At 38.8% G+C, this 12,802-nt stretch overlaps 1 protein-coding gene across 1 annotated transcript in view; it reads left to right on the top strand.

Annotated features, from left to right (window-relative positions):
* Positions 1-2,210: 2,210 nt before the first annotated feature.
* Positions 2,211-12,802, top strand: part of LOC135698618 (very long chain fatty acid elongase AAEL008004) — a 56,214-nt gene continuing 45,622 nt past the window's right edge. Inside the window, exon 1 of the mRNA XM_065218677.1 lies at positions 2,211-2,281. Coding sequence (XP_065074749.1) covers positions 2,221-2,281 — 61 coding nt within the window. The 5' untranslated portion in view covers positions 2,211-2,220. The remainder of the gene's footprint in view (positions 2,282-12,802) is intronic.

Below are 12,802 nucleotides of genomic sequence, written 5' to 3' on the forward strand. Positions count from 1 at the left end.
TAAAAACTACATAGGAATTAATGTCAGAACTTCCTTTCTTCTTCCCAGACATGATAACATCTTGTAAATTAAAAGATAGCAAGCTGATACCTCAAATTCCTTCACCCATCAAGTGAGCTAGGCAAAGGAGTGCGCTCAATTTCAACTTCTTATCAATTTTTACCGTATTTTTGCCGTACTGTAGCGGAACTATCAATCTATCCTCTTCAGAACTTTCTCTTGCTCATAAATTATCGCACAAAAGCTTCGTGTTGAGTTAGTATAGAGCATTTCCTCCCAACTCTGAAAAACGTAAACTTCACGTACGAAGTAACAAAACACTTTGATTGAATGCATAAAGCAACAATTTTCCAGGAAAGTAAAGTATCAGTATAACTCCTGTAACTGCCTGTAATTCTTCAGAAAAAGAACTGGAAAATCAGGAAGTATCAGGGAATTTATTTTTCATCATTGAGTCGACACCCTCGAATCCTCGAACTCCGACATTAATATTTTATTTTAATTCTGACATTTTCCGCCTCAACTATCAGACATTTCTCGTGAAATTTTCCAAAACGCTCTTAATTTGTATCCAACCAACGTCAGGAAACCACTTTCCCGCTCATTTTTCCGGTGCTCTTCCACTTTTCCAATCATCTTAAATTTCCTCAAATTGCACTGATAATCAGCATTTGCCCATTACTCGCGAATCAATGGCAATTTGTGTGCCGCCTTCTTTGCATTCCCATCTCGTGTCGTCGCTCGTCATCAGGAAGATTGCCATCAGTCATTCGCCCCAGTCAGTCAGTCGGTCAGAGTGGTGGCCGCTCGTTCCGATCGAAAGTAAAAGTTGACAAGCGAAGGACAAACTTGCTTTACATAATAGCATGCGGCGCTGGAGGTGGCGCATATTTCATTCACGCACACTCACACACACACACAACCATGCCCGTTTCCAGCCGTCCGTCCGTCCATTGTCTGTGCCTCCAGGGGTCTCTCCGATTGTGCTGCCGGTGCTAAATGGTATCATCATCCATCATTATCACCGATACAAACGAGCACGGAACTGATCTACCAGCCATACAGAAACAGAACCACGATCACACATCACAGAGAGAGCGAACGATAGAGAGAGAGCGACAGTGCAAAACTGCATCACCGTGCAGCGGATAGACACTTCAAGGGGATGGGGGGGAGGGAAAGACGGGAACCTTTCTTTTTGATCGTGTGGTCTTCGTTTTGGTCATGACCCACTAACGGAGTCGGCAGCGGCGGCCTCGTGATAGTAGTGCACAGTTTCAATGAGAAGCTACGAATTGGAAGAGCAAGAGAGCGTGTGAAATTGGTGTGTGAGGAGAGCGAGATACCAAGGCAGGGTCTCAATGAGACCGCAGATGAGTGCCTTGTTTTTGGATAAATTGCTGTCAGTTCGATTTTTGCTGTTGAGGTTGGGTTGCCCTGGGTAACGTAAAAACCTTCAACAGCCATGAAAATGGCATTGAGACTGTATCAACTAGGCTGATGCAAATATTATTTTCGGTTTTATATTCGACATCACTTCAATTTGTCAAAAAGTAAATAACAAGGGACGATGAAAACATTAATGTACAACTCATTTGATAATAAATTAATAAATTAATTGTACTCTACAAAAAATAGTTTAAAGTTCAAGCGCAGAGCAAATGAGGATTTTCAATAGGACTGAAATTTTGTTTGCCCTTGAATATTTTGTAATTTTTGACTTCATTTGCATGTTCCCTAATTTCACGTCTTTTTTTAGCAATTCCTCGGAAACCAATTATCCGATTTGAAGGTTCAAAATACAAGATTGAGTTTTCGTGAGTTTTAAGTGCCTTCTGTTCCAAGGGGCAGCGGGTGGCAGCCATCTATTATGTGGCTAATCGATGCGGAAACGCAGTGTGACCATCAATTGTCGTCAGTGCAATTTGCGGCGGCATTCCGGCGGGTGGTGATCGATGGTGATTGATGGCCTGTTGTTTCTGAGTTACAGTTATGCGTGGTTGAAAGAAAATAACCGGCGAATACAGGGGGGTAATTTGCGAAACGCCAAGATGATGTCGTATGACAATTTGTAATGGAGTTGAAAAGCTTTACTGCCGACTGACTGCTGCTGTTGCTGCTGGTCGTTTGTCTGCATGTACAATTTGCTTTGTTGATCATTCGCAAATCGGTTCTAATTTTCACACCTTTTTTCCCTCTTTTTTTCACAGATCACCCAAGATGGCGTTCATTCTCACAGACATGCACGATTGGTACAGGGATCTAATGGACAATAAAAGCGGTAAGTTGGATTCCTCCACCCATTGATGGTTGGACAACTCAGCAGTGGTGTAGTTTTGGTGTGCTCCTGACAAAAAATCTATTTGATTTTTTTTTTTTTAATAATTATTCTGGCAACACTGCTACCAACTGTCAAATTGCAGACCTGTTAAGTGGCCCTGTAACGCTTTCCTATTATAGACACAAGTAGAATCGCGCCTTAAAAAGTAAACCTGAGGCCGACAATATTTTTAAGACTTTTAAATCTAGTTTGGAATATCAAAAATCTTCTGGTTTTGAACTCCGACAAAACTAGTGCTGGATATTTTAAACTTTTTAAGTGTTTTTGAAAACCTCACGAGCTCACGCGCTTTTCCGTCTACAAATCTAGTGAAATCCCATCTGAACTAGAGAGGTAAACCGAACTCCGACAAAACTTATCCAGATCTATTTAAGCTTATCTGATCTGAAATTCCGTACAAGATCGAATTACAATTCGAAACAAAGTTGAAAGGCATTTGAAGTGATGGAGCAAACTTTGCTCTGACAAATGTTGTTGGTGATTTTTGGATCTGGCTTCGATCGCTTCTCCGTCTGGAATTCGATTGAAATTCCATTCACACTGCATGATCCAACTGTGGACAAGGTCTAAAAGGTGGAGTCCTAAACTCAATCTCAAGATTCGTAATCAGAGGAATAAGGCATCAGTCCAGAGCATCATTTCGAACCTGTTGCCTCCGGCTTGCTAATACAGTGCCATTTCTGAGTAGGCTTTCTGGGGCCCTGAGTGGATTAGTGGAACTTCAGAAAGACCTCCAGACACCTCAAAAGGTACGTTCCAAGGCCTTCAAAGGTTCATCTAAAAGATCTAACGCAAACAAGTCTCAATCATGGTATACAATACTATGATAAAACGCTAATTGTTACTTGGTTTAGGCAGACGTCCGGAAGGTTTGGGTGAACCAATGTCCAAAAATAGGCAGCGGGACATCCAGAACTTTTTCAGGAGACGTCGTCTATAGGGCTTCAGAGGGACTCCAGTAGAACGTTCAAAGTGGCTCAATGAGGATGTCCAAAAAAGTTCAGGGGAACATCCGCATGATTTAAGGGGAAAATCCAGATGACTTCCTTTAGAGATTTCAAAATACGGTAAAGTGGGGCAGTTTGGCTACGTTAAGAAAATCATCACTTAGCATTCAAAATTCAGTGGGACATTCGAATGATGGTTAACCAAATGGATAGTTTCAAGCCCTATTAACATCATGAATACAAATTGAATATTAAAAGTAAACTGTTGAATCTTCTGTAAGAAGATTTAAAAAATAATCGTTTTGTAACCGAAATTAAACCGTTGGGGTAAAATGAGCAACCTGGGGTATGAGCGACCTTGTAAATAATGGGTAAGAATATGATGTTCTCTTGAGGCTTTATGAAGGGTCAATAATGAACAGTTTTAGCATAAAAAGATTCAACAGAAACAATTATTTTCTGTAGAATAAATAAAATTTCAGAAGTACTGCCTATTTAAGGCAATATTTTTTTCAGTCTTGTGAATGACTGATTTTTTACCAAAGCAGTTGTTACAAATCGTGATCTCATATTATACAGTCATATTTATGAAGGGAATAATGGAAAATTGAAGAATTTATGTTGAAATATCAGTGGTGCTCATATTGCCCCGAATGGACTTAAGTAATATTTTGTTAAGCAAATCTTTAATCTTTATTAAAATCTAGAAAAAGCATCGTGTCATATAAGAAACCAATGACCAATGAATTCTGATTCAGAATTCTTATAACAGTTCTGGCATTTTGAGCAAGTCTAACATTTTTTGAATATTTGCTCTAGAGAAAAGTATTTTGGTAGACTTAAATGATATGGATAGTTGAAGTAGCCTGCAACAGATTTTTTGTAAAATATGTTCAATAAGTTGGTTTTTAAGCGGGTGGCCACTTTGTTCCACTTTCCCCTACTTACGGAAGGGGGACTCTCAGGTCGTTAGCTTCAAGTCTGGAAGAATTATTTGGACAGAGGAATTAAGGGGGACGTGCAGATAACTTAACATAGGCGTAAAGATGACTTCAGGAGACAGAGGACTTTTAATCGGGACATCAAGAGAACTCTAAAGGTGCATTCGAGAGATACGTCCAGAAGTTTAAAAAGGAACGCCTTACTATTCAGGCTGAGGCATGAGTGGCGTTTGCTGTACACAGATTTGTTTCTATTCCACTCGACCCATGGCTACACGTCTCGTGTCGTCTTGTTCCAGTCGAGTTATTATCGATAACCATTTTCAGCGGGCTGTCGTTCGACATTCTTGCTTCGTGCCCAGCCCACCGTAATTGCCCAATTTTTGCGATGTCGAAAATGGGTGGTTTCCCGGGATTCCAGCAGAAGGCTGAAACATGGAAGGGTGAAAGCTCATAAGGCTGAATTCGAAAGGCTAAAATGATGAAAGTGTAACATAAGGCATAAGAATAAATACTTCGCTCAAGAAGGGAATATTTTCTTATTTGGGTATTTTAATAAAGAAAAAAATATATCTTTCTTTGAGCATACTTTGATAAGTATTTCCCTTGAAAAGGTCCGGTAGTTTCCGCAAAATGCTGTAATTCCTCGAGCAATATACACAATCTTTCTCTAAAATATTACCTAAACCTTTAAAAAATTCTCATTAGCTGCGTAGCAACTCAGATTTACTGTATATACTGTACCGTATTTTTCAGTTAGAGGAACGTAACGATAGACAAGATTCTAAACGAAGCTTCCAAAAACCTGGGTACTACTCAAAATATATTATTTTGCAAGTCAACCGAAAACAGCCTGAAAATTAAATGTGTTGCTCAACTTCGATTGAATCGCGCCAAAAACTCTGAGCCACGAGTGCTCAAACCCCCATGACTCTCATGATGTTTGTTTACATTCTTGCTTGAATATGTTTTGTTGGAATTGTAACTCAGCTGAGCCGTCGAAACGACTAGTTTTAAAAATTCTTCACTGAGCCTTTTGGTTTCTGCCGTTGAGTTTACTGTTAATAATGTGATGTGTTACGAAAAAGTGTGGATAATTACTATGAAATGACAATACTTGACTATAGATAAGAAGAGTAATTACATTTGTGGCTTCTACATGTTTGACAGTTAACATTGGCTACCAGTTGACAAGCATATTCAACGTTCAATTGCTGCGTAGCTACTCAGATTTATTGTCCTGTCCGTGTTTTTTAGTTAGAAATGCGTAGCGACGGGCAAGCTTCTAAAAGAAACTTCTAAATGAGCTCAATTTCTGCGTAACTACTCAGATTTACTCTTCTGCATGTGTATTTTTTGGTAAGAGTAGCGAATCTTGCTCATCGATTTTTTTTCTGATGTTTAATGGTAGAACAGCTCTGAAAACGCCAATACAACTTTAAAAAACACTTAAATAACCCATGAATCACATTGAAATTTTTAAATAATTTTTAAATGGCAAAATATTTCAGAAAGTACGAAATCATACATTAAGAGATTTGAATTAGTAAATGAAAATTTCAATTCGCTCATAAATTTGGCAGAACATTCCTTTTAATTTTAGCTTATTTTCAATAAAGACTGGACTCGGAAAAAATGAGACACACAAAAATGATCACCAAAAATTCATTTTAAATCGGATACTTCCGGAGTGATTTGAGATTTGGGCGTAATTGCATTTATAAACAAACACGTTAATCACCGATTTCTCGCGAATAAACGCTCAGTCTCGAAAACTTATAACACTATGAGGTAGAGGAATGATTCCTCTATCATTTATTATATTTTGCTAATGGGATTGAGCTTTTATTCAAGAGAAACCGGCAATTGACGTGTTTTTTACAAATACAATTACGCCCAAATCTCAAATCACTCCGGACTTCTCAAATTTTCAGGGATTAAATAACGATATATTAACTATGTTTTGGCATAATTTATTTATTGAATTTCCTCCCCCAAGCTGAATGCTCGTACATTTCTCTTAGCACTGCTCATAAGATCTTGGGCGAGGCTCATTTTCCTAACACAATTTATCCCAGTTTTTCTTCAAAGTTTCATCGGTTTTGAATGTTTTTCCGCTTTTGTTCAATTTCTTCTTCATTATCGCCCAAAACTTTTCGATCGGACGAAGTTCTGGTGTATTTGGCGGGTTCGCCTCCTTCGGGACCACATTAACGCCCTTCGCTTCGTACCAATCCTTTACAAGCTTGGCGTAATGGCACGAAGCGAGATCCGGCCAGAACAGCGTGGGACCACCACGGTGAGAGCGGAGGAAGGGCAGCAAGCGCTTCTTGCAAGCATTCCTCTCGATAAATCTGCCCGTTTATAGTGCCGGTTGTAACGAACGGCTTGCTGTACCGTCCGCACTCGCAGATCGCCTGCCACAACAGGTACTTCTTCGCGAATTTGTCCATCTTTCTCTTCCGGTACTTTTCCGGAACCTCCATGCAGGACGTACCGACAAAAAACTCGAGGCCGGGGATTTGTTTGGTGTCCGCCTTGATGTATGTCTCGTGGCTTTACCAGCCACTCACGGTACAGCTTCCGCGCACGCAATTTGGCCACCGTGTTTTGCTTGTCAGTCCGGTTTGCCGCCTTCCTGACCTTAAAAACACGTAGCCCAGCCCGCTTCATGGTCTGCTGGACGAACCACTTCGACGAATTGACCTTTTTGGCCACGTCTTGAGTGCAAAGGTTCGAGTTATTCTTAAAGTACTGCCTTATCTTCCGCGCCTTCTCTGGGTATTCCGTTTTCGGTTTTCGGCCGCTTCCAGCGCGCCGCTCGATGGTCTTCGCCTCCTGGAACATCTTCACAACGCGGGACACGGTGGAATGGTGGATTCCAAGTCTTTTGCCGATCCATCTATGCGACTGACCAGGATTATCGATCACCGTGCCTGCTGATGTAGCTCTTCTTGTTTCGAATGCATCTTGAAAACTACTTGACAGATCGCGATAAAATTAGTCTTGTGTGTGTGTGTGTGTGTTCAATCTAACCCCCACTGGCCGGCAGTGGTATTATGGAAGAAATTTGCTTGCACCAATCCTTGATGTAATAATTTAAAGCAAGTTTAGTCTGGGAGTTAGAAAGCGATAGCTCTACTGCAGATCCAGCAACCCATTTCAGAATGCCTGGTAATTCACGTCCATTCCGAGGTTACTTTCACATACAATAAGCCCCGTATGTAAACACTACCGTTATCATATGACTAATGATACTGCAAACACACTTCCAGATTTCGAAATGTGATGTTCCGAAATCTGGCGCGTATTTAGTAATATATGGAAACATGCATTTATGATTGATTTTAAATTAGATGGATCTCACCAAATTCTGCCTCTGAAAAAGGACCGGTATGTTCACTCGCGGTAATCGAAAAAATCTTCCGCGTTGTTTTTACAACCCAAACACGACATTTTGAATTACATTTGAAGTTTTTCATTTGCACCGAATTTTTGCTTGACACCTCATTCGCGTGCATCCTCCGGAAGGCAGAACGCCAGTCCAGCACCAAGAAAAAAAAAACCCAGTAAAACTCTTCTTGGGAGGGAGGCAAAGCACCAAAAACAAGCGAAATGAAAAACCGACCGACGCGACACCATAGCAACACAGCTACTCGAAACAAATCCTTGTCCCAGATTTTCACGCTAATTACAATATCACTAAAAAAAAACTTCTTAAGACGTGGTAGATCTTAATTTACACTTATCCACACGCGAAAACTCAGATCGCGATAAAATTAGTCTTTACTTAAAAATGCAACTTGAAAATCTAAACTTAATGGGTACCCAGGGAACCATGAAAATCGGGAAATAACCGGGAAAATCCCGGGAATTCGACGGGAGAACCGAGAAAAATCATTTAAATTATAAGTTTTTTTTATCATGTTCATAAATGTACAAGTTTTCAACTTTATCAACTTCCCTCCCCTTGGCTAGTTTTTTAACCTGGACGTTGGTGGGCGGGCCTAATCTTATGCTTCATAGTGGAGCGTTGGAGACGGTTGGTTTAGGTCCGGCATCGTTGGCTCATGCCGTAACAGAATAGCGTCATGAGCATGCGATGAGGATTACTGAGCTTCCCCTCTCTGATGAACCATTGCATAAGAGAACCAAAGTTCTAGCCTGAAGTGATAGTATCACACTTGTTACTCCTTTATTTGAAAGCCGCGTTGTAGTACGCTTACGTATAGGCACTGACGTTGGGTGCGATACTGGCGGGTTTTGCCGCAAATCACTCTTATTTTGTTTATTTTTTCGCAGATAGATTTATTTGGGTTTGCAAGGGAATTATGAAGTAATGAAATTGGGTTGTTAGCGGAATGCTTTAATAAAACAGCAAAAAAAGGTTATCTTCCATTTAATTCCACTTAATTAATTTTGCGTATACGTAAATACGTATCTGTCATGGATACCAAAATTAATTAAGTGGAATTAAATGGAAGATAACCTTTTTTTGCTGTTTTATTTAAGGGAATTATACTATTGAAATATTTCAGAAAGTGCCCAACAGTGCTCCTTCTACTTGCGTGACAAGCTTCCGTTGTTGTTTTCATTGAGGTATTACTCAGGGAACAATGTTAAACACCATTTTTGTACATGGTATTGCAACTAATCTTATATGTGCTTAATTTTGATTTGGGATAAGTGTTTGAACTATGGCTCGGGATTTCCACTGTGGCGTGCTTCTATTGTAACATAACCATACGTATTTTTGTGGTGCGACATAGTGGAAACGTGTGAGCGTAGTTGAAGCATATACCCTATATAATTTAAAAATCAGCTAGGAAACTTACTTCAAAATGAAGCATTTTAGTCACTTGAAGGTGTCACCTGGGACGAACTAATATATATTAAATATAGGTCAAAGTCAAAAACAACTTGAAACACGTTAAATTTTAGATTACATTCACAAGTGCAGGTACTTAATAAAGCATGGTAGGTAGATTAGAGATTTCAATTATTTATTAAATTAGTCTAGAGATATCATAATCATCAAACGAACTTAAATAAGAAAATTTAGACAGCCTAGTAACATTAAGTGGATTAACAGAAGAGTTAGGATGCGGAGGGTCTGCTTAGGGAGGCAACTAGCCTTTAAAGCAACTGGAAACTAGCCTTTTCATGTATTGTCTATTTATTTTGATTATTGCTTTAAAATATCAATTTGGTATTTATGTGAAAGGATGAATCAGTGGGAGATGGATTTTCGGTTTCTTTACATTTAGCATCACTATGTGTCATATCCTCAAAAACCCCCCAATAACCGGCCTCTTCAATCTCTTCCTTTTCCCATGGCGTTCAAGTGGTCCGCATAGACTATTCAGCCATTACCCGTCCTTTATCCTCGGCTTTGGATTGACTTGCGCTCCCATTGCCCCACCAAACGCTGCAAAATGAAAATGAAAATGAAAGTTTTCAACTTTACCAACTTACGTGTTACTTTTTCCAAAGAGTTTAATATTAATCTATTTAAAATCATCAATCTTTTGTTTTCCTTAATTACTTTGGAATTCTGATCAGATTAATCATAGGATGCTCCATAAACTCACAAAAAATACCCTTGGATCTATTCTCGTACCATGGAGTTCTCTTCGGAATTCCCTTGAAACTACCCTAAGAATTTCATTGGAATCCTTCATAGATTTTTTTTTAATATTTTCCTGAGAATCCAATTCCTTTGAAAGTATTCTCAAAATTTTAATCAAAACTCTCCTTTAGGAGTCCTAGCATTGTTACAAAGACTAGACTAGACTAGACAACTATTTTCAGGAATCCTCCTTAGTCTATTTCTTTTGAAATTATGCTCAGAAGACCTTATAAATTCTGTTAATAATTCTTTGAATTCTCGCGAAAATTCTCTTGGAATTATTCAGTTGCTATCCTTCTCACGATCCCCATAAAATTCTCCTCAGAATTACCTAGGAAATGTTTTAATATTCTTATCACAACTCCCATGGAATTATTAAATAACCTATGAATTCAATTCAGAACTTTCTTCTGCTCATAAATTCCGTGGAATTCATCTCAGGATATTATCTTTGAATCCTGGTCAGGACTCTCTTACCAGAATTTTGTAATTATTCTAATCAGCATTTATCTTGAATTAATTCTGAAATAATGGGGAACTTACAGGAAGCTTTGAGAACCTCTATGAGCTTCCGAAAAATAGCAGAAACTTTCAAGAAGTTCCTAGAATTTCAGAGAGCTTCATCGGCGTTAAGAGAACTTATGGAAACTTGTGGAAACTTTTAAGAAGTTCTAAGTACATCAGAAAAGCTAGATGCTTAGGAGCAGTTCCCATTACTTTAGTCCTGAGTTTTGGAGCATTTTAAAGATCTATAAGCATGAGTTTGGAAAAATTCAGGATAGTTCCATAATGTGCGGACCAAAAATCGAGAACCCTTAAGATGTTCCGAGAATTTCAGGGAAGTACAGAGATCTTCGGAAAATTTTCGAAAACTTCAAAAATATTTCTGAAACTGCACAGAAGCCCAGAGAATTTCAGGGAAGTTTAAAAGTGTTTACGAGAATTCCATTTATTTCATAGCAGAACCAAGACTTTCAATAGAATTCAGAGCTCCAGGAATGCTCCGAGAACATCAAGACAGATCAAAGAATCATAAATTGCAGAAACCTTCACCCTCCGTTACTCGCGTTGTTGTACTTTGTACAACACACATGAGTTTTCCATTGCCATTTTGTTGCTGAGCTACCAATCGAGCTGAAACTAATGAGTGTTCCTCAAAAAACTTGTTTTGATTTAAACAAGCTAAACCTTGATTACAGTAAACACCTAAAAAATGCGGATAATAGGGAAAATGTAAATGGAAACCGTGTAAACTGTTCCTACTGTTAACCAGCAAAAAGGCTATGATCTCCTAAACAGTTTTGCCTAAGACAGTAACTTTCTATCTGGTCGGGATCTCGATATATTTATATGAGAATTTCCCGTGTATACTAGCGCCGCGTAGTGTGAAAATTCTGAACTACTGTCCACCAGCCAAAAATACTTGACCCCCTGAACAAGTGTGCCGAATACAGTAACTTTCTATCTGCCTTAGGATCTCGAGCTATTGTATATGCGAAACAGTATATACTAGCGCCACGTAGTGAGAATTTTCTGAACTACTCCACCAACGAAAAGATCTTGGCTTCTTGAAAAACTTTGCCGAAGACAGTAACTTTTTATATGGTAAGGATCTAGAGATATTTTATATATGCGAGAAGCCCGACGTTTCGGCCGTTTATTGTGGCCTTTTTCAAGGGTAAAACAGTCTACCGTTTGACTGTTTTACCTTTGAAAAAGACCACAATAAACGGCCGAAACGTCGGGCAATGCAAAACTAACTGTTTGAATTACCCTAGACTGAGAAAGCCATAAAAACGAAATCTCCATAAAATCAGTCGAACAACCAAATCAATATGCGAGAAGTTTACATGTATACTAGAGCCGCGAAGTGAGAAAACTCTGAACTATTGTCCACCAACGAAAAGGCCTTGTCGTTCTGAACAACTTTGCGGCAGACAGTAACTTTCTATCTTTTTAGGATCTCGAGATATATCACATGCGATAATTTCACATGTATTCTAGCGCTACGTAGTGAGAAAATTCTGAACTACTCTCCTCCAGCGAAAAGGTTATGATCTCTAGAACAACTTTGCCCAAGATAGTATCTTTATATCTGGTCAAGATCTCGAGATTTTCTATGTTGTAACCAATTAAGTCAAATCCCACGTAGTACCGACACCGTTTACGCGGTTTCCATTCACATTTTGTCTATTATCCGCATTTTTTGGGGGTTAACTGTGAAAATAGTTTAGCTTTTTTAGTTAAAAACAAGTTTTTTTAGGAATACCCATTGGTTTCATATCGATTGGTAGCTCGGCTGCAAAATGGCAATCGAAAACTCACACTGTTGTACAAAGTACAACGCGCGAGTACTCGTGTTACAAAAGTTGGCGCGAGTAACGGAGGGTTAGAGAAACTCAGGGAATTTGCGGAAACTTCAGCAAAGCTGCGAGAGAATTTCTGGGACGCAATAAAAATTATATGAACATCCGGAACATATGAGAGTATTTTAAGGGTGTTATATCATGTAAATTTAAAGAATATATATTTGATAAGGGAACATCAACGAATATCCATTAATTTAAAAAAATGCAAGAACTTCTAGCAAGCACCGATATCTTCAAGAAATTTCAGAGAACTTCCATGAAATTTAGATATTTTGAGATAGTTTTATAATATTCAGCGATGTTCCAAGTACTTTGAGGACGATCAGATAACTTCAGAACAGTTCCATTAACTTAAGGAAGTTCGCAGCAAGTTACAAGGAGTTCCGTGGAATTATGGGATATTCCGAGAATTCTATGATTGATGCAAAAACTTAGGAAACGTCAGTTAATTTTTAATATATATAACAGAAAATTTGCCGGACATTAAGCAAATATAGAGAACGTCAGGTCAAACCAAAACTTCAGGGATGCCCTGATATTAGTGGTTTAACCTTCCTTATGCATTAGGAAAAAGT

The sequence above is a fragment of the Ochlerotatus camptorhynchus genome, unplaced genomic scaffold, assembly GCF_037179485.1.
Source record: "Ochlerotatus camptorhynchus isolate MF236.1 unplaced genomic scaffold, CSIRO-AGI_Acam_v1.1 ptg000091l, whole genome shotgun sequence".
Classification (NCBI taxonomy): Eukaryota; Metazoa; Arthropoda; class Insecta; order Diptera; family Culicidae; genus Ochlerotatus; species Ochlerotatus camptorhynchus.